The sequence below is a fragment of the Lissotriton helveticus genome, chromosome 1_1 (assembly GCF_964261635.1).
Source record: "Lissotriton helveticus chromosome 1_1, aLisHel1.1, whole genome shotgun sequence".
Classification (NCBI taxonomy): domain Eukaryota; kingdom Metazoa; phylum Chordata; class Amphibia; order Caudata; family Salamandridae; genus Lissotriton; species Lissotriton helveticus.
This window is the reverse complement of record NC_136057.1, coordinates 445,764,367-445,788,032: the sequence shown is the minus strand read 5'-3', so window position 1 is coordinate 445,788,032 and position 23,666 is coordinate 445,764,367. Positions and strand designations below refer to the sequence as shown.

Here is a 23,666-nt window from a genome sequence, read left to right as displayed (position 1 = left end):
CAAAGAAACTAATGACAGACTACATATCAAGCTATACGTCAAACCATGATTAACGTGTCAGCCATTTTATCATATCTCTGCTTGACATTTATCCTCATAGAGTAAACATTGATGATTAACCGCTTCCGCGCTACCGCGAATTCCCGCTGTGCGCTGGAATTTCAAAAATGGCTTGTTTATGACAAAGCCAGCTCGTCATCCGCGCACCGCAGGTAACGTTGATGACGAGCTGGCTATGTCATCAGCGCCAAAGGGGTTAATAGCAGCAATAAAATTGAGAGCCATTTTATACTAGTTATGCACCGCATTGACTTACAACTATGTAATACGTGATATAATCATCAATGTTTACTCTATGAGGATAAATGTCAAGCAGAGCTATGATAAAATGGCCGACACGTTAATCATGGTTTGGCGTATAGCTTGATTAGTAGTCTGTCTTTAGTTTCTATGATAAGACGGCTGCCAAATGAACTTTGTTTTTGCACGATATAATGTAACTGACCAAACAGGCCAATTGACATTGAGAAAGCCAAAGAGGGTGAAACACGTTTGTCATTGTTTATTTGCAAGGTAAGAATAAATGAATATACAGCTTTTGAGTGCACTACGTCTGCTTTGGATTTGCGAATATTACACAAGACCGTCCTCGTGAGTAGTGGCACCCACTACGAGGTAAGTGGTGTGGCCTTGGAGAAAAAGTGAAATGTATGTGTATACAAATATATACTTATACAAGCACACACACTCATCATAAAAGGTGTACCCAGTTACCTATATTCAAATGTTCGCATGAGATGTACGAGGCATAAATGTTATGGGAAGTAGCCCTGTTATATTTGTATAAGATCAGTGCGTACTATAGAAAATGTGTCTGCCACAGTGACGTGCATATGCCTGGGCAGTGAAGGGATTACTGTACTGTGCGCGTGGTTTGCTTCTGGATATTATCATAAGCTGCGGCATTTACAGACGTAAGAGTACCTAGGTTGCCAGGAAAACTAATACTGCACGTATCACAAACAGTGAAATAACCAATATAATTCATAAAGCAATATATAGATAAAATGTCTCTCAAAATTGTTCAGCGGTTAGAATACAGGTCTTGACATTCACCCAATTATCTGCACACCCACTTCAACTACTTTACAGCTGTCTCCCTTCACCAGAGCAGGGCAGCTCCAAATGACTGCGATGCGACTAACCTAATAAACAACAGAGTCTCGTATATATCCTCAAACGCAAATCAACTTCTGGAGGAAACATCAGACGAAGCTGCGCATCTGTTAATTAAGCAGCATATCACAAAGGGAAGAAAGGAAGGGGCACAAGGCCCGAATGGAATCCCGCCGCTCTGTTTAAACAGAGGGCGATAGAGTGGGCAAGAATACTTCATCCAATATTCCTGGAAGTGAGACAACGGGAAGTCATCCCTAATTCATGGAAAGGCTTCACGATCGTTCCTATCCACAAAACTGGCGATAAGGCTTCGCCCAGCAATTATCGGCTGGTGGCACTAATCGATAAGGAGGCTAAATATTTTATGAGCACGTTGCTGGAAGAGCTTACAGCCTGGGCGGACACGAATGATAAAATTCCACTAAATCAGACAGGCTTTCGTAAGAAAACTGGCACTACAACAAACATTTTGACATTATCCCTGCTCATAGACGCCACTATTTCGAAGAAAATGCAGCGGCACCTTTGTTTTATCGATTTTAGTGCCGCCTTCGACAATGTGGACAGATCAAGACTATGAGCGAAGCTGGCAAGCTGGGGGATCCCAAATGCTCTCTTTAAATGATCATGCTCCTCCATACCGATACCTGGGTACAGGTCAAATTTGGCACAGGGACGCATTTGACAAGGAAAGTAAATACAAAGAAGGGCCACAAACAAGCCTGCGTGCTGGCACCCATGTTATTCAACGTATTCATGGCAGACCTTCCACAACTACTCAACACCAGCAACTCTCATGCACCCAGGATGGTGGATACAACTCTGTCCAATCTCCTTACGCAGACAACGTAATCTTGCTCAGCCACACAAGAGTAGGCTTGCAACATCTTGCATAACATCTAAACTACTGGACCCAACATTAAGTCCCCTACTAAAAGTAGCACAGGCCAAAATTCTACCCACAATTACTTATGGTAGTGAAGACTTAAGAGGGAGAGATGCAAAACTTCTGGACATAACCTTAGTAAAAGCTTACAGAACCATGTTTAACCTTCCAAACTACACTTCCCCAGCGCAAATTATGCTGGAAGTCGGCCTACTGAAGCAATCATGGGCCAGATACGGCACATATATCAACTGCTGGAACCAGACTATCAGCCCCCAAAACTCCAAATCAGCTCTATGGCAAGATCTTCAGCAGAGGGAGGATTCTCCTGCAAGAAGCTATATTCAAGAGGCTCTAGCATGCACTGGACTCTTGGCCCTTTGGAACCCGCAGATCCACCAGTCAGCTTTCAAGAAATGAGTGTGGAAATCCTTGAAAAAATTGGCGTTGGTGGAGGACAAAGCAGCTTTTTCAGCAAGATCGCATGCCTGGATGACTGTGAACAATTACAAAGTCTTGGCCCCTCAAAAATATTTCAATCTGGGCTACCCGAAATCACAGAAATTAAAATTCTTAAAACTTTGCCTTGGCTTGATCCCGTGCACTCAGAACCTTCCACCATGGAAGAGGGAGCCATCTCGACCATCTTGTAGTCTGTGCAAAAATGGCCAGGGCGACATTACCCATTTATTATGCTCCTGTAAGGAGCTAATACAGGAAAGAAGACAGCTGCTAAGAGTCCCTCTAGACCAAATGAATTCGCTCAAGGAGACAAGCAGTTTTGGCATGCCTTGGGTCGACTTGGGAAACCTCCACATAAGCACTTGGACTGGACTCTCAATAACGTCCCCTTTTGGATAATAACACTGCCGAGACAGCGTAATGAAGCCGGGCAGAACACATAATTTACATTGAGAGCTATGTGAATGAAGAACAAACCAATTTTTATTTTCGATACTAATTCAACTGTTTTAAGCTTTTAAGGATACATACGTTTTGCACATCTGTAATTATTATCTTATCATGATTTTATTGTATTATCTGAAATTCGCATTGCAATGATTTTAAGTAACTATGCAAATGTAATACAATTCAAATTCAGTGATTATGAAAGTGAAGACTGTGGAAGAAATGGAGAAATTCATTACAAGTAATGTGTCATTTTCAAAGAGCAGCATAAATGTAGGTACTGAGCATATAGTAACTTGGTGCATTCTATTTTTCAGAAAAAGGTTACTCCTGGTGGTGAGCAAACCTTGTAAATTAAGTAACAAAGTAGGAAAGACAACAGAAAGAATGTTTTATGCAAGTTAATATTTTGGCGCCAAACTATTATAATCTTTATTTGCTAAAGTCTCATGTACACCAGTTTGCAAACAAAAAAAATAGTAAATCACCTTATTCATTTTCTTTTGCAGTTCTTCTATCCGCACTGCTCGTTCAGCCACTCCTCCTCTAAGCATTTCAACCTGAGATTCATAATTTGCCAATTCACTTTCTAGTTTAGATCTTTCCTATATTAATAGGGTTGGGAAAATATATTAAAATTATTATGGATTGCAGGTTACAGTTCTAAAGCAGTACAGAATTATTTTATTTATTCAGCAAAGAACCTATGAAAAAAAAATCATTGTTATGAAGAAAAATATAAGTTAAATAAAAAAGTGGGGGAGTAATGCCTGTGTGAAACGTTATGTGCCTCTTCCCCAAAACCTGAATAAATGTAATGATATTTGTTACTCCAGTTTAAATCTTAATACTCAACTTGGCCAATGTATTTCTCCTGTCTCTGCCAATCGATACAATGTCGGGAAACCAAAGATAGGCCTCACGAGGCTGCTGCTTACGACACATGCACAGACTGACACGCTGCAGTGGGTACCAGATGAATCACCTTTATGCATCCTCCTCAAGCCCGAGTCTAGCCAGAGGGAAGCAACAAGTGAAGGAAGGTACAGAAGATGATGTTTCGTGTTTGGGACCTTTCCCCCAAAAAAGAGAGGAATAAATCATTCAACACACACTATTTCAGCAAACAAACGTGAAAAAGTACTGCACCTGTAGTCTTGTGCCAACAAAATACATTGTAAATAATCAACGGTTGCCTTCTAAACAGGATACATGGAATTACAGATGAGTAGCTGTGAATAACTGGGATGTATTTCCTCAAGGAACAATTGTCAATGAGAGCAAAGCTCGAGTTATCCATATACCGTCCTACCAGCCCTTGCCCAAATGTAAATACATGCGTTTGGCCTTGATTATGAGTTAGGCATAGAGATAATTACATACCCATAGTGAATGAAAAGGGGGACCCACCCCATCAGCATGGGACAACACCTGGTGGCCCTCCGCAGCCCCCTGACCCCCAAGGACAGCGCCCGGAACCTCAGCATCATACTTGACTCCTCCCTCACCATGACCTGGCAGATCAATGCCGCCTCCTCCGCATGACTTTCTAGTGAATACCCCCCGAATCCAGAAAGACCGTCACCCACTCACTCATAACCAGCCGACTGGACTACGGAGGCGCCCTCTATGCCGGTATAAACAAATCCCTGCTCCGGTAACGCCAGACCATCCAGAACACCGCTGCTAGGCTCGTCCTCTGCATCCCACAACACAAACACATCACCCAGCAGCTACAAGACGTCCACTGGCTCCCCATCGAGGAGAGAGTCACCTTCAAGCTACTCACTCATGCCTACAAATCCCTCCACGACACCGGACCCCAATACCTCAATGAAAGAGCCTCCTTCCACGCACCCAAGAGAAACCTCCGGGTCCGCTACCCTGGCCGAAACTCTGCGCATCTGTAGAGCCAGAACGGGTGGAAGAGCCTACTCCTACATTGCGGCTATGACCTGGAACGAACTCCAGCTCGACATCAGACATTCCACTACTCTGCACACCTTCCAGAAAAGCCTCAAGACCTGGCTCTTTGGCTGACTCGGAGCTGCATGACCTCCCACCACCAGCGAGACCCTCATGGGTGAGAAGCGTGCTTCACAAATCTCTGACTGATTGATTGAATGAATTTACCAATCCTTCCGATCAAAAGTTAAAAACTGAAAGGCATAATTATTGCATGCGCTAAATACAACCTGCTCATGGTCAACATGCATTATTTACAGCATGCACCATTCATCAAATGTGTTCTGTACCACATACAAAATATTATGCATGTGGCAAAGCAGAAATTACGAGTATGAGATGAGACAAGACTGAAAGCCAAAGGAAACTACTTCCTAAAAACACCGTAGGTCAAAAGCAGGTGCTAAAAGTTCCTGAGGTGCAGGGAATGAAGGGAAAGTTTACAATTACGCACCTGTACACAGGGTCAGACCTACATAAGCAGAAGCAGAGGAGAAGCACTATATGTTGATTGCATAAAAAAGTCTCACCTTGTTCTAGAGGTTCATGGTACACACATTGTAAGGTTCACCACATTGTAGTGGTATGTGTCATGCTTCAAGATTTTGCAATTAGGGGACACATACCAATGCCTCAGCACATTACCAATGGGGGACATAGCACAGAAGAAGATGAACCTCAACAGCAACAACAAAGACAACGGAATATAACAGGGAATGACATCCAGTTAAATATCGTCAAGCATTTTTTTAACAGTGAACACATGCATCATGCTGACACATGGTAATGGCTATTATGTCCCTCGGACTAATGTGGTGGATGGGCAAGGAGGACAGGGTAGGCCTTCTGGCACAGTGGAGTATGTATTTTTTTTATATTAAACTCACTCATCACAACCAACAGGTGACAGTGAATGTCAACATATAGAAACAGCGTCATCTGTAACACTGCATGTCATTAGGCCCTCAATCATTGTTATGAATTGTGATATAAGCCCTGCAATTGGAAAAAGGGTTGTGGGTATTGGAACGTTACTCTCTCCTTTTTTACACTGTAATGTGAACATAGTATTAGAGGTTGGTAACTATTCACACATTCACTAGGGTTGACGTCAATCCTCGGATGCGAACTCACTTTCACAATGCACATGCCTATACACAGCTACACCACCATCACTTCTCTCTTTCTCTTATGGGATATTCCTCCGACCTCCTAACCTCTACTGATGCCATCCCCTCCAGACATGGTAAGAAAGGTCATAATTTGTTCTTCCCACAGTCTGAGGTTGAGCTGGGGCACAGTTCCAATCCAGATGCCAAGCTTTCATGCTTGTGGTTAGCAACTGCCCTTTCATGGTTTGCAACCTCTTTTTGAGATCAAGTACATCAAATGGATATACTGATACAACATGGATTTTGTATTAATTTCTTCCAAAGTTGTGCTCTTGTTTTCGGTGCGGGTCTTTAGCATTAGATTGCCCATAAGACCGTTGTGGTGTCTTCCAACCTCCTTAGCCAGAACCCCTTGTCCAGAATCTCTAAATCTGTACTTCCTAATCCTGCTAGACTCCATGATAGAAGGTTTTGGCAGGTTTCTGGCTTGTGATGAACAATATATTCTGTTTGTCACGTTGAAAAAAATATAGTCCCTCAAAATGAGTGCTGCCAAACTCTACCATTGAAAGAAAATTTCGCTGTGCTTTGGGGTGTCCTGGGGCCCTCCTGTGTGCTGCTGCACACTAAGGATCATTTTACTCACTCCATGGACAGTCAATGCCAGAAAATAGGCACTTCCTAGTGTTTTACTCATATGCTATTTATCTCCCGGCGAGATCTTTCCTTGTTCGCGATCTTCCCGGCGAGATTTCTCAAAGCGGGAGGTAAGACTTCTCATTGCTAGTGGTCTCGTATGCTCACAACCGCTCACGTTCAGAAAAAGTCCGTTCGCGTTGAAAAAGCTGCAGCTCGGATAAAAATCGACTTGAGAAGCTGAAAGGAAACAGGGCCTGCTTGCGCTGTGCATGGTGCTGTTCGTGATGATTACACAGTGCGGAGAAGCATCTGGAACTGAAAATCACCGCAACCGGCATTTATCTAACGCACTCTGCCGCTTGCGGAGCTACGTGTAGCACGGCGGAGGTTTTTTTTGCACTTCGCGGAGTTTTGCGTAGTGGAACTCCACAAACTCTGCCCAGGATTAACCAAAATCAGCACGATACGGTAAATTTCACAGGCTTGACCCACAAAAATTTCACGAAGGTTGAGCAATTTAATGCACCAGATAACTATTGGATGCGTTAAATGCCTTCAAACTCGTAATTCTGACACATGCGTAAACAGGGGTAGCCTTGGAGGATGAACCTACTGTATTACTACATAAATATGTTCAGTAAACTACCACAGGCAGGGATGAGAGGGAACTCTACAGAAAATATAGGTTATATTCCTCAAAAACAAGAATGATGGTTAAAATGGTAAAGCCGTGTGAGTTTAAAAGAACAGCAGCCTTGTTTTTACCCTACTGAGCCTTCATCTAGACTTGGGTTAGCTCAAAACAAACGGAAGAATGTCTCATGTGCACCCACGTGTCAGTATTAATGTGGTAACAACTCAAGGTTAAGCTGTTCCATCATGTTGTGTGGTTACTAATACCTTTGGTGCCTACATTAAATAGGTTGTAGAATTTCTCAGTTGTATTCCCTTTAATTAATTGTCCCACTTCATATCTCAGTAATCATTTACTCAAAACATCAATGCAAGCCATATCTTCTTTTGTCACTTCCTATTGATTTCTACAATGTGGCAGTAAGCTCATTGTGCTTCAAACATTCTTACCATTATAATTAACTCTTAAATATTTAATCACTCCAGTGGTTATTTTACATGATCGTTATTTTATGTAATATTTATTTTCAATTATATCATGCCCGGCACACAAGATGCACGGTCACCCAGGCCCTCATCGCCAGCAGACTCGACTACGGAAACGCAATCTATTTCGGCACCTCCTAATAACTCATTCAATTACTCCAACCCACCCAGAACACTGCCGCCAGACTCATCCTAGGTATCCCCAGAAGCACGCACATCACCCCCAACCTCATGGACCTGCACTGGCTACCCACCCAGAAGTGCTGAAAATTCAGACTTCTCATCCACTGCTACAAAGCCCTCCACAACACAGGACCAGCCTACCCCAAAGACTGACTCTAACTCTACCAACCCTCCAAACAGCAGCGCCCCACCTCTATCTCCCTCACAAGAATCCCTCGCATCCCCAGAAGCAAGACAGGGGGACTAGCTTTCTCCTTCATTGCCAACAAAAGGTGGAATGAACTCACTCTACACATCAGGACCGTGAATCCTCTACTCAACTTCCATAAAAAGCCGAAGACCTGGCTGTTCAACTAGGAGCACCGCTGGACCTTCGCTCCTGCCCCACCGCCTGGATAGCATCAGTGTGGAAATCTGTGCTATGCAAATCTATATAACATAATATTTAATTTGCTCAATTTTTGTTTATTATGTTTATCAATAGTTAAATAGTATGTTTTGTTCCCATTTCATGATTGACAAAAGCCAGACGCAACACAAGAAATTATCAACTTGAAGGAGGGTTAATTTGGTTTTATAATTCTGAATAAACGTATGGCTGTCAACCATTTTATGGTTATTTGGTGTCCCTTTGTGCAGGCTTTGCTTATAAATAGGTAACTCTAATGGTCGAGTTTTAATTTCCTACTAAGAACTAATAATTTATAAAAATGGTTTTACTTGGCAATGAAATCCTTGATACCTGGTCTAATTATAGATGCACATGTAGTTTTGCATCAAACTGCGGTCCATCGAGAACTCTGGGCCGGTCTTTGGACTGAGATGGTATTCAAGTTCTTTTCGCCTTTTTTTCTGCCTTCAGCTTTTGCGCAGGTTACTAGATTAAATTGTGTGACAAATTCCTTGTATGTGGTTTGTGATATTCTACACAATTATTAACTATTGGGTACGAGAAGTCTTACTGGTAATTGATCAAAGATGCTGGAGAATTCTCATCTTTACTTTGGCGATAGTAAATATGTGATAGTGCTTCCTATGTATTTTTCTGCAGTGTACACAACTACAAATTCACATTCACAGGTCATTGTTGGTTATATTGACTTCGCTGGACATGTTTAACATTCATTTTTTATCCTGTCAATGTTTGCATGATTACCAAGCTTCTCTGGTATTCTGTTCTACAGTTGTCTTGCTCTTGTTTGAGCAGTGACAACTCATTTTTGTATAACGAATTTATCTTGCCTTGCGGTATGCAAAAGCAGGTCTTTCTCAAATGGCATCATTCAAATTAGCATCTAACAATAGAATGGGCTAGAGTTTCTGTAAGCAAACAAGCTTTATGCAGGTTTGCCCCCCACATTTTCCCTCCATATTGAGTATTAGGCACTATAGTAATGGCTCTGAAATGCCCTGAGCCCTTGCTAAATAAGACTCAATGCAGGTGCTCTAACCCTTAAAATGATGTGCCTCGGACCTGGGGAACTGGGTTGGAGTCTCGGTAATGACGCTAAACCTCCTGTGATTCTGGGCAAATCACTTAATCTCCCCGTGCCTAACAAAAATGAATGTGTGTCTTCATGTAATGTAACTGGTGCTATGTAAAGCGCTCTGATACCCGATTCAGGTCAAGTTTGCGCTATATAAAACTCTGCACAAAAAAAAATGTGTATTTATTTGGCCAATACCCAATTGGCAGTGCCTCACTTACTTGCAAGTTCCTAGAATATGGTACCATGGTTATCCAGGGTACAAACTGACTGCTAGGTAACCAGGTAGGCAAGAGGGCGCTCTACTGTATATCTGGGTCACAGTGTCAAATCAATATTTATCTATACCGGTGCTCTAATGGGAAGAAGAGTTGGTTACCTCACAACCCTACCTCTATCCGCATGTGCGGATAACAAATTAAACGAAAAACCCTCCCCGAGCACACAAATGTGCAAAACCACAAAAATAAATTTCCATGTCCATACGTTTATTCTTCTTCTCTTCGAATCAAGTTTTCTTCAATCGGTACAGCAAAGTTCCCTTGTCCGTACGTCCAAAACATTCAATGAGGTGTATTTATTCAACATAAACATAATATAAATATATTTATGCATATATTGTTTGGTATAAACATCTTAGATGTTTATACCAAACAATATATGTATATCTATTTAATTGTAGATTAAATAGATATACATATATTGTTTGGTATAAACATCTTTAGAGCATAATATATTAAGAGGGAAACATCCTTTACAAGGCAACCATTACATCGCACTACACTAACAACGCAGTCATTACATCGCAACATCCTTTAAAACGCATGTCACAGCAACGCAGGTATTACAACACATACCATTACAACGCATAAGTACCCCTACACTATCCAAAACTTACACTCCAGTTGCACCCCCTGGAGTTAGAATAGTAATTTTTACCCCTACAATATCCAACACTTACCCTACTGTTGCACCTGCTGGAGTTAGAATAGTAATTTTTACCCCTACATTATCCGACACTTACCTTAAATGCAATGTAATGGTATGCGTTGTAAAGGTATAATGGGATGTAATGGAATGCGTTGTAAAGGTAGTTTCTAGGAATGCGACGTAGTGTCATGCGATGTAATGGAGTACGTTGTAAAGGATGTTGCGATGTAAAAACTGCGTTGTAAAGGCATACATTGTAAATGTATGCATTGTAACGTCATACATTCATATTAAGATGATGGTCGTGATGGGGTGATCTTTTGTTTTGATTAGAGCTCATTTCATAGGAGTGGTTACATTTGATGTCCAATTTTTAACTTTACAGAGAGAGAGTTGCACGTTGTATTACGATTACACACCAATTTACAAGTTGTATACTTTGGCAACTGCATTTCAGGTGACTTTATGTTTATAACTTCGTAACAACAACTAACAAAAACTAACTTCATAAATCTCAGTAATCAAACATTAACAAAATCTTGGTTGTGGGCTTTCACAATTTCCCGGTGTTTGGACATGCTCAAGGTTATGAATTTTAGAGTTTATTCGGGGACTTTATTCTTTGTAACACTGGGTGATGGTTACTGTGATGTACAAATTATACCCTAGCACACGTAATTTTCAAAACACAATCTTTTCAGAAGTTTGTAAAAATACACAACAAAGTGGATGAATTATATCAATTCTTTCTTCTTTTTAATCAATCTTCCTGAAGTTTGGACGTTCTCGTTTTCCAAGCCAACACGTGTTTCGTCGCCTCTTGTAAGTTAGTACAAAAGTACTCTGGACAAAGCACTGAGAAGAATAGAAAAGACTGATAGTAAAGATACCTTGAGAGAGAACACTAGAAAGAAGAAAACAGACACAAAAATTAGAATGATCACAAATTACAACGACCTCTCAAGTGTCCTTAGCAACAGCATGAACAGTCATCGGCACATTCTGAAAGAGGACAGTACACTGACTGATGCTATTGGCAACAAACCAGAGATAACATATAGGAGAGGAATGTGCCTCAGGAACATCCTAAGTCCAAGTTACCCTACACTAATAACCAACACCAATTGGCTGACGAATCGCTCAATTGGATTTTTTGGGTGTGGTCGCTGCACAGTGTGCAAATGGGCCCAGAACAAAAAACTAGAGTTTAAGGGCCCGGATGGGAAACAATACATTATCAAAACAAATATAAACTGCAGCACAAACTTTGAAGTTTATATAATAGTATGCAGATGCCCCAAAATACACGTGGGAAGTACTATAAGACCACTACGCAAGAGAATTTGGGAACATATGAGGGCGGTTAAACATGGTGACCGCAGATATCCAATCTCTACACACACTGCAGATTGCCAAGCACAAGGGCAACACAAAGACTTTTCATTGTTTGGGATAGAGCACACGTCTAGACACCCGAGGGGGGGCAACAGGGAACTACAAATACGTAGGAATGAAGCATCTTGGATACTGAAACTACGGGCGACTGAAATAGGGATGAACGTTGACCATGAGAAGCATTATTTCTTAGGCAGATGAGCATACCAACCCCTGAAAGTGTACCCAATACTCTAATGCTATAGCTGTACAAAATGAAATTGCGTGTAATCTGATGTTATCAGTAATTAAAATATGCTAATGTGCTATTGGGCATGGATTGTAAACATGCTCATGTAGTTGAAATGTCACTCACACTACATAGTCACTGACAACTTATATATGTAGAGGACAAAACATACACATAATGTTGACTGATAGATTGCTTGATAGAATGCTGAACAGACAAAGTAGTACTTCTCTGAGGTAACAGAATGGTGGTTTTGGTTAACTTAGGGTTAAGTTACACACTTCAGATTTTTGCAATGCAAAGATATCCAATTACAGGACCATTGTAGCCCTGAATCGTGAGAGAAACTTTTTGGTAGTATCTGCATTGACACAAGAGCAGAAAAAATATATAGGTGATAATATAGGCGGTATTCATTAATTTCTTACTGATAACATTACAGAGCAGTAAGAATTTATTTTACTTGCAAAAATTCGAAATTTACAATTTTAATTGCATAGTTTATTTCGCCACCACAAATATCTAGAGATGAAAGCACAATGCCAAAACCATGGAGCGCCTATACATGAAAATGCTTGCTCCTTAAAAAGATTCATGACCAATTTGACATTTCAGAGATGGCGCCAACAATAAGACACACGTGATCACGCGTCTTTAGGCGATCACATGATCAGGAAACAATATCTTCCTAACACTGGAGAGTAATGCCGGGACTCGCATTCGAGTTTACGGCGTGGGGACAGAGGACGCGAGATAGGCGCCAGTCTTTACAAGAAAAAGGTAAGGAGGAGTGAGTTTTTACCTTTTAGTAAGGCTTAACGCTACATTTTGAGCATACTGCCCCGTAATGTATAAGACATCAGAAGCAGATGTAATGGCGGTGTGTGGGTCTAATGTCACAGAGACTGGGCTTTACTTGCCAGGTTTACCGTGTTAACTAAATGATAATGAGTATCGTTTCTATCACTACAAAACATTCTTAAACAAATTAAATAATTAACATTTGGATTATTAGCTTGACTGAGACTGGGCATTTGATTTGTTGCATTTAGATTCTGGATACCGGCTAGTGGCCAAACAATATTTTGCCAATACCACTTTGGATACTTTGGAAGATCACCTCACGCCACGGGACCCTGTGGCCTGGAATTATCGCCATATGAAAGGTATTATGAATAATCGAATTTGTAACTGTCATTTATAAGAATTTTATAGTGATACTAAGAGGAACTTATAGAGATACAATTATATTTTGTATTCACAGAATTTAATACTGGGAATACGTACAGGCCAGTGTATGAACTTTGTCCCATGTAACTTTTTATGCCTGATCACTATATATGGCGAGGAAGAATAGGGAGTTTAAGGATCTGTCTCACTCTCTGCAGAATGTTTTGTTACTGGGTGACTTATTGGTATCTCTGGTGTTATGGTAGGTAGGCATACATATATGGTTATTTCCTTACAAATAATCAACCAGAAACTCACAAGCACCTTTCTTTGGAAATAACATGTATTATGCGATGTTACATATGCGTATTCTTATGAAGAATCTGCATGCTGACAGATGAAAAAAATGTTTTATTTTTCAACACTCACTGTTTCACTGCATGCGTGAATACATTGGTTTTGTCTTTTTAGGTTGGACAGAAGGAGTAACACTGGAAGACTTCCCTGGGGGGCACATTTGTTAGTCCTACTTACAAATTGTGCATTTAAGATTATTCTGACCACATGGAGACCTTACACTGTACATATATATGTTTTAACCTACCCGTGAACAAGTCACATGTACTAACTTACAAGAGGCGACAAAACACGTGTTGGCTTGGAAAACGAGAACGTCCAAACTTCAGGAAGATTGATTAAAAAGAAGAAAGGATTGATATAGTTCATCCACTTTGTTGTGTATTTTTCAAACTTCTGAAAAGATTCTGTTTTGAAAATTACGTGTGCTAGGGTATAATTTTGCTTTGTTCTGTTGGTTCTACCACAGAGATTTAGGGAGGCGGGTGGTTCTCCCCATCCCTATAGCACCATTACTAATAGTAATGTCCACATATATAACCCAGAGTGAATATCCCTCCAGCTCCTATATACCTATCATCTATACCACTGACCTTGCTTTAAAGGTTACTGTGATGTGTTTTGAATACACGGTTCTGATAGTTTTCTGACTAATGAGGTATATATTATTTGTATTAGTGTATAAGATGCAATAATTTTTTTTGTTTACATATTGCCTATTTGGGTTTGCAGCCCTGAAGAAGTCAATGATGCTTGATGTAGCATGACGAAACACGTGTTGGCTGCTTATGATATGGTTTATGATGGATAAATACAGCTCATTGAATGTTTTGTACGTACGGACAAGGGAACTTTGCTGTACCGATTGAAGAAAACTTGATTAGAAGAGAAGAAGAATAAACTTATGGACATTGAAATTTATTTTTGTGATTTTACACATTTGTGTGCTCGGGAAGGGTTTTCGTTTGAATGGTTACACAGGGACTCCAGCACTTGTAACACCCTGAGTGGGACAAGGTAAAACATGACTCCCATTAGCCATGGCAGACTAAAAGGGCAGTATTAAACTACTAACTCGACTTTGCCTTTTAAGGTAGAGGCAAAGCCCAGTCCTCCCTTTTTAATATATATGTCACTCATAAGGTAGGTCTGTCGATTCCTAAAGCAGGGTGCTGTATATTGAAAAGCAGAACTTATGCTATGACATGTTCCAGCAGTAAAAACCACTCTAAAATGTCAGTTATACTGTGGAAAGGCTAGTAGCCCCATTGGGAAGTCCAGAGTTACAGGCTCAGAATCAGTGCATTAAATCTGATTTAATCGTTGAGTCAAATTCAATGTCAATAGTTTGCAAAGTGCAAGTTCAGAATTTTCCACTTTGGTTGCCCAAAACGTATAGGGCCCGTTTCCAGTTGCAAACAAGGTCTGTCCCTGAGACAACATTCTGACCTCCTGGTGAGACGTATGAACAACTCCCAGGGAAGATAACAATAGAAGCCTGCCACTGGAGGTGGTGTTACCTCCACCAGGCAAGAAGCCACACAGGAGTTGGCCCAAAAAGGCGAGCTTCAATGGTGAATCCACCTTTACAGAGCATATGAAGCACACATGGGAGAGGTTCTGTCTTATTGTTTAGGTAGACAGGCTTGCACTTGGAAGGGAGAGGGGAAACCAGTAGCTAAACCGTTTTTTCAGGGGCGCGTAGCCCTCTTGGTAGCTACACCTCTGGTTGGCCTAGGGAGCTCCTGATGTTGAGAGAGGGCTTCTGCACTGTTGGAAGTGGGCAGAATGGTGCATCCTGGGATAGCCCAATACTACACTTAACAGGAAGTGGTCATCAGGAGGAAGGGAACCTAGTAACTCATTGGTAACAAGCCGCATCCTACCCCGGGGGCACTTTCGGAGCATAAATAGGGTTCCCCTGCCACCCAGAGCTCAGGTCTCAGCTGGACTAGAAGAAGGACTGCCCTGCTGCACCAAGGACCCAGTCAAGAGAGGCTGCACTGCCATGCACTGCATCTGCTAAACTGTGTGGCTAGCAAAGGAGAAGGGATTGCGCCTGCTGTGTCCTGCTCCTGGAGAAGTCATCTCCAGAGCCCAGTAAAAGCAAGAGACTCCAAGAATCAGTCTGCTGACCTCTTGTTCGCAGCACAGTGCTACAACAGTTGAAGAAGCCTGTTGGGCCAGATTGATAGCCCAGATCTTCAGATCGACGCCTTTCGTCACCATGCAGTACAGATACCAGGAACCAATGCTCAAAGTTGCACCAGAGTGCACTGGACCCAGGAGAGTCGTTGGAGTGCAGCGTGGTCGCCCAAAAGACGACTTATCACCCAGGGAAGGATTTGGCCATGGCTGTGAGATTTGATGACTGTTAGATCAGAGGCGAATGGACTTCAAGCAGAACTAAAAGCACTTTGAAGGACATCAATCCCTGTGACTAGCACCTTCTCACCCGTTCAGGCCCTGAGGAGTTGACATAGAAGACCCCCTTTGAATGCATCACATCCAAAGTATTCTTGAGCATCTTCTTCATCCTTCCTCCCTTGCATCAGGACCACTCCATAAGAACCTACAGCAAAGGGATTTCTGGAACTGCTTCAGATCTGCTTCTCCCACCAAGGTAACTGTTGCTGAGGTGCTTGTTTGTCCCCTTCACTAGGTTCCTGTCAGAGTTGGTAGCCCAAAGTAAGTCTAACCGATCACAATACAACCAGCCCTAACTTTTTATTGAAAAAGTTTCTACGTGTCAAATGCATTGCATTTACCAGTGCTTATTTGCAGTTGAGAGAAATGTTTTTATTTACTATACCTTGTAAATTCTATATCTCCAGAATGCTCCGGAAGATCTTTTTCATTGTGATGTTTAAAAATACATAAAATACAGTCTACTTTTATAAATTTGTGTCAGATTTCTTGAGTATCTCCTGAAATTCTTTCTCACTTGGTTCGGTGCTGTTTGAATGATTTACACTTTGTTTAAGGCTTGATGTTCAGAGCCACAGCTATCCAGGGTTGAGCTAGAAGGTTTAGCAAACAAAACCTACTGGTACTAAAGGGATTATCACACGATGAGGTCACATAAGCATTCTATGTAATACACCACATTTCTTCACATTTCCTTCAATATTAACTTTCCTGACTGATGTGTTTTAAATAGTTAGGAATCCGGCATTAGCCGCCAGGCATTCTTTTCTGCCGCCATTATCCCCCTCATTCCTCATCCCAGTCCCAATTAAGGAGGAGAGCCATACCCAGGGGCAAGCAATTTTAAGCTCTAATTTTTGTTTTTGCTCATCCTCTCCTGGAAGGCACAGGAAGGTCAACCTCCTTGAGGACTTCCGTTTTTTCCCTGTCTTTGCCCATGTTGTTTGTTGTGAAAACTATAATTTTGGCCACCACTAGCCCCCTAAAGTTAACTCTCCATATATCAACTAAACTAAGGTCTTTCATAATTATTACTATAAACCGTCTAACTTTTGGAGAGCTGATGTTTTTCCCTTTTGCGGATTTATCAAGTTTAGGGTTCAACAAGATATTAAAATCACCTCCCAGAATAATTGAGGATTTAACTTCCAATAAGTGTTAATAGAAGGATTTCAGGGGTGCATCAACATCAATATTTGGGTCATAAAACCTAGCCAACACATACCATGCATTCTGTATCTTAAAATTGGCAAGGGCCCACCACCCTCCATCGTCTACTTTACACTCCCTCAAAAGAGCCTTAGCAGTTTTTTTAAGCATTACGCCCACTCCCTTTGTACAGTACGTTCTATTGGTGAGAACTGAGTCTGCAATTCTGTTTAGACACATAAAACTTCCATTCCTCGAGTGAAAGATGGGTCTCTTACAGGATCACTACATCTGCCTCGACCTGTTTTAGATATTGCAGGATCCTTCTCCGTCTGCTAGCAACTCTAAGCCCTTTCACATTCCACGTTAAAATTTTTATGGGAGTAGAACCTCTCAAATTTGCCATCTTAACCTAGGACTTTTGTAAATTCACAGCTGACTGGCTCAGGCCCCTTATGAGCCCTAAAACCTAGAGTCTTATAACTGAGGACAATATTTTTTTTTTAAATGTTCCCCTCTTGCTGCACCCCACCCAGTGAAATCTTAACATAACTATTAAATCAAGTGACTCCAACCCACCACGGGAAAGCCTCCCCAAACCAAAGAGTATGGTTGTTTCCTGCCCTTTTTAAGCCCTCCCCTCCCTCTGGCGTAAGACCAATTACTCATTACGTTGCTGCTGAGCCTTTTTGCTCGCAAACATTTTCAGCCTCTTTTGGGTCCCTGAAGTTATACATCTTGTTATCCCACATGAATGAATGTATGAAAGAGCATTATAAAGCGCTCAGCTACTCAGAAAGAGTGTCCTGGTGCTGAAAGACTCAATCAGACCTGCTCATGCCCCAACGGGCGGGAGACCAGTGGTTAGTTCCGGAAAAGCCAAGTTTTGAGCATTTTCCTGAACATGGTTACATAGGAGTGTCGGAGGTAAGAGGTTCCAGGCATGGGCACCCTGCAACTGGAAGGAACGGCCGCCAGAGCGGACGCAGTGTATCTTAGGGATGGAAGCCAAATTCAGTGTGGAGGACCTCAAGGTTCTTGGAAGCACATAGTGTGTGACTCTCCTTCCTAGGTACGGTGCTCCATTTCCCTGCAGGGCCTTAAAGAAAAGCACCAAGGCCTTAAAACAGATTCTCTCTTTTACAGAAAGCCAATGTAAGGCCTTCAGGTGAGGAGAGATACGAGTCCTGGGAAAGAGGACCGTGTGTGCGGCTGCGCTCTGGACCACCTGTAATCGGTTAAGCATATATTCAGGAAGGCCTAAGTACAGGACGTTAACATAGTCCAGTCTGGAGATAATCAATGCCTGTATATCAGTCCTCCTGTGGTCAAGACGGGTGAGGGGAAGAAATTCCCTAAGCATCCGTAAAAGGCCAAAACATGAGCCTGCAACTGACTGGACCTGTGCTTTCATCGACAGGATGCTGTCCATCTTGATGCCCTGATTTTTGACAGTGCTTACAGAAGAGAGGGGAGGTGACATATCTGATGGCCACCACAGTTTCCACTCAGCCACAGGTGGAAATCTGAAAAAGATTACCTCAGATTTCTCACGATTACATTTAAGCTGGTTTAACCAGGAACACCTTTGAAAGACATAAGTTAATCTTTTCACCATCGAAGTCCGCTCCCTTGTCGCAGGTGAACAGAAGCTGCGTGTCATCTGCGTAAGAGATCATTTTAGCATGCACGCTTCACACCAAAGGAGCCAGGGGGGATATGTAAAGGTTGAAAAGAGTGGGACTCAGTATCGAGCCCTGGGGAACTCTCACTTTCAGGATAGGGATGGGAGCTGCGAAAGGGAAAGTCCAAACTGCCTGGCGTCTGTCCTCCAGGAAGGAGGAAAACCTCCTCAGAACCGTGCCGCCTAGACCACAGTCCTGTAACCTGTTCAGGAGTCTATCGTGCAGCATGGTATCCAAGGCCACAGAGAGGTTCAACAGAATCAGCATGGCTTTCCCACCCTGATCGATCGTCTCCTTGATACACTCAGAGACTTCAAGAAGAGCAGGCTCTGAACTATAGTTGGTTCTGAAACCCGACCGGCTTTCATGTAGGAGATTATTTTCTTCAGCATAGTCGGAGATCACTGAGTTGACGTATTTCTCTAAAGTCTTGGAGAAAAAAGGCAAAAGTGAAACAGGTCTATAATTTGCTGGCACACAGGGGTCAGATGAAGGCTTTATTAGAGGCGGGAGAATTTTAAAGCTCTTCCAGATACCAGAAAAACGTCTTCACGATTTTTTGGATGTCTCTATTTTGGCAGCCAAAATAGCATTCCCTATTTTAGTGTAGTGGGCCTTCAAGGCCTGTTTATATTCAATTTTATACTCCAAATTGAAATTTTGGCGCCATATCCTTTCAAGGCGTTTGCAAAAGCTTTTGCTCAGTCTCAGAGCCTCATTGAACCAGGGAACCAAGAGTCTGGCTTCCTTGGGGGAGTGAGTGGGCAGAGCGGCGAGCGCATGAGTGCAGTGCTGCAGTGCTGCAACCAGGTCTCGAGACAGAGAGCATCACTCTCAGGCTCACCACATAGCAACGGAGGGTGGTTTTCCAGCACTCCACTCAAAGCAGATGGAGTGATCCGATGGAAAAGTCTTTGAGTATTAACACAGTTTGCGACCGGGGACTGGTGACCCATTGCAGACCTGTAGACCTTGAAATTGAAAAGGTTGTTATCAGACCACAGTAAAGGATGGGGGATTTTAACGGGGCCGGGAATCTCCACTGAGCTGTAGCACCCAGTGAACGAAATTCAGAAATAATACATTTTCCCAGCTCCCATTGTAGGTCAAGTGTATTCTTAGAGATGTCTGACCGAACACAAAATGACCAGTCCCTTTTGGTAAAGCTACTATTCTCAAAGCCACTGAAATAATTTGTTTTTTAATAGTATAGGTTATGTAGCTGACCAAGATTTTCCTCAGTTTGTTCCTGTTGGGATTCTTGGAAAACGGGTGACGGTGGATACTCTGGATGTCTGCCACCAACTCCAGAGTGTCAACCCCAGGGATAAATTCCTTTCATAGATCAATGACAAAACCTTTGATGTTATCGCCCTCAAGGCCCTTCGGAATATTAAGGATTCTAATGTTGTTTCGGATGGTGTTGTTCTCCAAGGATTTTATTTTGTCCAATAGCTCCCTCTCCCCTCTCTTTAAGTACAGAATCTCAGCCTTGTTTAGTTCTACTTCCTTATTCAGGGTTACCAAAAAGGCTTCCATCACACCAATTCTCTCTGTAATGGCCTACATTCTAACCTCCAGCATCTCACAGGTCTCCTGAATCTTGCTTTGGTTTCTCTCAGAGATCGCAAACTTGCTTCTAATCTCTAATGATAACGCATCTAACATCCCGATCAAACCTTGCAGTATCTGGATATTTCCCATTGGGCTAGGCAGAGAAGCTACTATTGTGGAGGTTGAATCTTGTCCCTTCTCCCACGAGGGGTTTTCCCCAATATCCCCATATATGTGGAATCTATTATTGTTAGGGACATCTTGGTGTATTCCCTCTGTATTTTGCGATTCTGATTCCATGTTAGCTGACTTCCCTGCGTTGTCTCCCTCAAGTCCAGATCCGTTCATGACAGAAAACGGGATAGCAATATTGTCAGAAACTTTAATCTGAAATTTGGCCTGAACTTTGAAAAAAGATATGTTTTCTTTATCTGCGAGGCAGGGACAGAAGGGGGTTTCGCAATACCTATAGATGAGGCTTGGGAGAGATCTGCGCTAGCAGATGCTTCTTTCTGCAACTTTGTTTTTCTACTCCCTTGCTTACATAAAATTTTCTCATAAAAAGATGCTCAGGGGTCTGGGGGGGTATTAGCCGCAAAGATAGTAGTATTCCTTAGTTTGGCTGTCTCAGACATTTGTCGGTATCATGCACACCTAACAAAGTAGCTAATCCCTTTAGCAGTAGCTAACTTACTTTAGCAGGTGACTCAAGTCCTTCCTCCACCAATTTCGTCTTTTGTTTTCTTCTTTCTGAATTTGTTCCTCTCCACTGACCTCTAACACTGTCAATGAGGTACCAACAGCCTTGCCCCCACACCTTGCTATTCTTGCCTCTTAATGCCAGTTGCACTGATAAGTTCAGCAAGTGGAGAGGTGAAGGTTAAATGACTCGCCAGCACCCTCAATTAGAATAGGTGATATGTTTCTGAAGGGCCTTTCCTAGTGTTGTCTCGCATGAAGGCCTCCTCTTTAGCCCTTTTCTCTTTGTACTCTGTATCTTTAACATTATTTCACTGTTAAACGAACTCTCAGAATAAATAATAGCAGAGTGGGGTGTGATGCCCTTTCACTTATTTTTATTCTGCGAAACAGATTCCTTATGAACAACATTAAAAATGACACGTAGTTATCAACCTTCTAAAAACTTGCCATAACTCAACAATAAATAATGCAAAACAGAACAGTCAGCGCTTAGATTAAATACTGCCAATATATTCGAACAATACTTGGACATCACATAACAGAACATATTTATATAAAATAAATGTGCGAGCTATTAATCACACATATTCACTTTTACTTGATTGACATATGTAACTCAAGCAGTAAAATAAAACATGAGAGGGCAACCGTATCAAATCCAAGGTACATGTTGACAAAATGACCCCCTGGCATACAACCCAATTTATGTTCACATCCTTATGGAAGAATTTAGGAGACTTCTGTTGTCTCATGGTTTTGGTATAGGAGTGGAAGGGTTTGCTGACTTCAGTGTCCTGTCTGCTGAATTGTGGCCAGGAGGGCACTGTCCCAAATACCTTTAGATTCTATCTTCTAGATGACACTCCAAGCTTCCCACACATTCTGGCTATCTTTGGGCATCGCCACTTCAGATATCTCACTTTGATCCTGCTTGCTGCGTTAGCCACAAATGATGTGTTTAATTTCTCCACACATTTCACAATAAGGTATTGAAGGAGGGACCTCATTCGGTGACAAAATCTCCCTTGAACTAATACCAAAAATTCTAAAGATATACATTACCTCAGTGAGAAGACAGCTAACACCCCCATACACATGACCCAACCACATTAAAGAGGTCCAACACAGTCCTTATCAGGAACAGCTTAAGGCCCATCATTTCAAAACATTTTGAGAGATATCCTTCACACAACCTGCACAGGAAAGATAGTTAGACTCCAGAAGTCCCTGGAAGTGGGCTCTTTAACAACCAAGCTGAAAATCTCCTACATTAGACCAATATTCAAAAAGAGGAGCATTGATCTATTCAACCCAGTAAACTACAGATCAACATCTAATGACCCATAGTCTTGCTTTATACTCTAAAATAAAAGAAATTCCGCACTCCCCAGCAGAGGCACTCGGTAAAGCAAGAAAAAACACCTGAAAAGGGGGCTCCACACTCATGAAATGAGGCACATCAAAGAACAAGTTACTTACCTTCGGTAACGATATATCTGTAAGAAACAGTAGTTAGTATTAGATTCCTTACCTTAGAATATCCCCAGGCGTCAAACTGGATCCGGAAATTTTCGCGTAACAGTACCCTTGCGCGTCGGTAGGCGTCGTCTGCGGCTCCGCGTCCGTCGTCGGCGTCGTGGGCGCCGTGATGACGTTGTCGGAGTACTTAGACGCCGCCTCCGCGTGCTGACGTCAGTTCTTAGACACAGCTTTTCCGCTCCAGAAACGCAGAGCCATGCTAAAAACCAACACTGGTGCCATTGAAACTAGGGCCCTGAAAAGGGATGACCTTAACCCTAGATATCGGTTCGCAGAACGGGGAGGATGGGTGGGGCGGTAAGGAATCTAATACTAACTACTGTTTCTTACAGATATATCGTTACCGAAGGTAAGTAACTTGTTCATCTGAAAGAAACAGGTTAGTATTAGATTCCTTACGTTAGAATAGATACCCCAGCAATACCAACCCCGGTGGTGGGTCTGCGAACCAATAATCACACCAGAAAGTCCTGAAGGACGGAACGGCCAAAGAAGCCATCCCTCCGGACTTGGCTGCCGAGGCAGTAGTGTCTTGCAAACGTGTGCAGGGATGCCCACGTAGCTGCCTGGCAGATGTACTGCAAGGGGACTCCCCGGCCCAGGGCAGTGCTAGCCGCCGTGGCCCGAGTGGAATGGGCCCTCGGCCCAACAGGAGGCTCCTTCCTTGCCAAAGAGTAACATGTCTTGATACACAAGACGACCCACCGAGAGATGGTCCTCTTGTGCACCGCCCGTCCCTTCTTAGTGCCTACGTAACCAACAAAGAGTTGGTCATCCACCCGGAACTGCCGTGTACGATCTAGATAGAACGATATCGCACGTTTTGGGTCCAGACGGTGGAGCCGCTCTTACTCGTTAGAGGGATGCGGTGGCAGAAAGAAGGTGGGCAAGGTGATGGACTCCCCGATATGGAAGGCCGTGACAACCTTGGGCAGGAAAGATGGCCTAGTCCGCAACACAACCTTGTCCGGATGGACAGAAAGGAAAGGGGGTGTAGATGAAAGAGTCTGGAGCTCACTCACTCTCCTGGCAGAGGTGATGGCAACCAGG

General features: G+C 42.5%; 1 protein-coding gene across 3 annotated transcripts in view; it reads right to left on the bottom strand.

The window, feature by feature from the left end:
• SMC1B (structural maintenance of chromosomes 1B) overlaps window positions 1-23,666 on the bottom strand; it is a 2,760,606-nt gene that overhangs the window by 1,057,230 nt on the left and 1,679,710 nt on the right. For all 3 annotated transcript variants that reach the window (XM_078673832.1, XM_078673834.1, XM_078673833.1), the window contains one exon: window positions 3,463-3,579. In XM_078673832.1, the coding sequence (XP_078529958.1) occupies window positions 3,463-3,579 (117 nt within the window). The remainder of the gene's footprint in view (window positions 1-3,462; window positions 3,580-23,666) is intronic.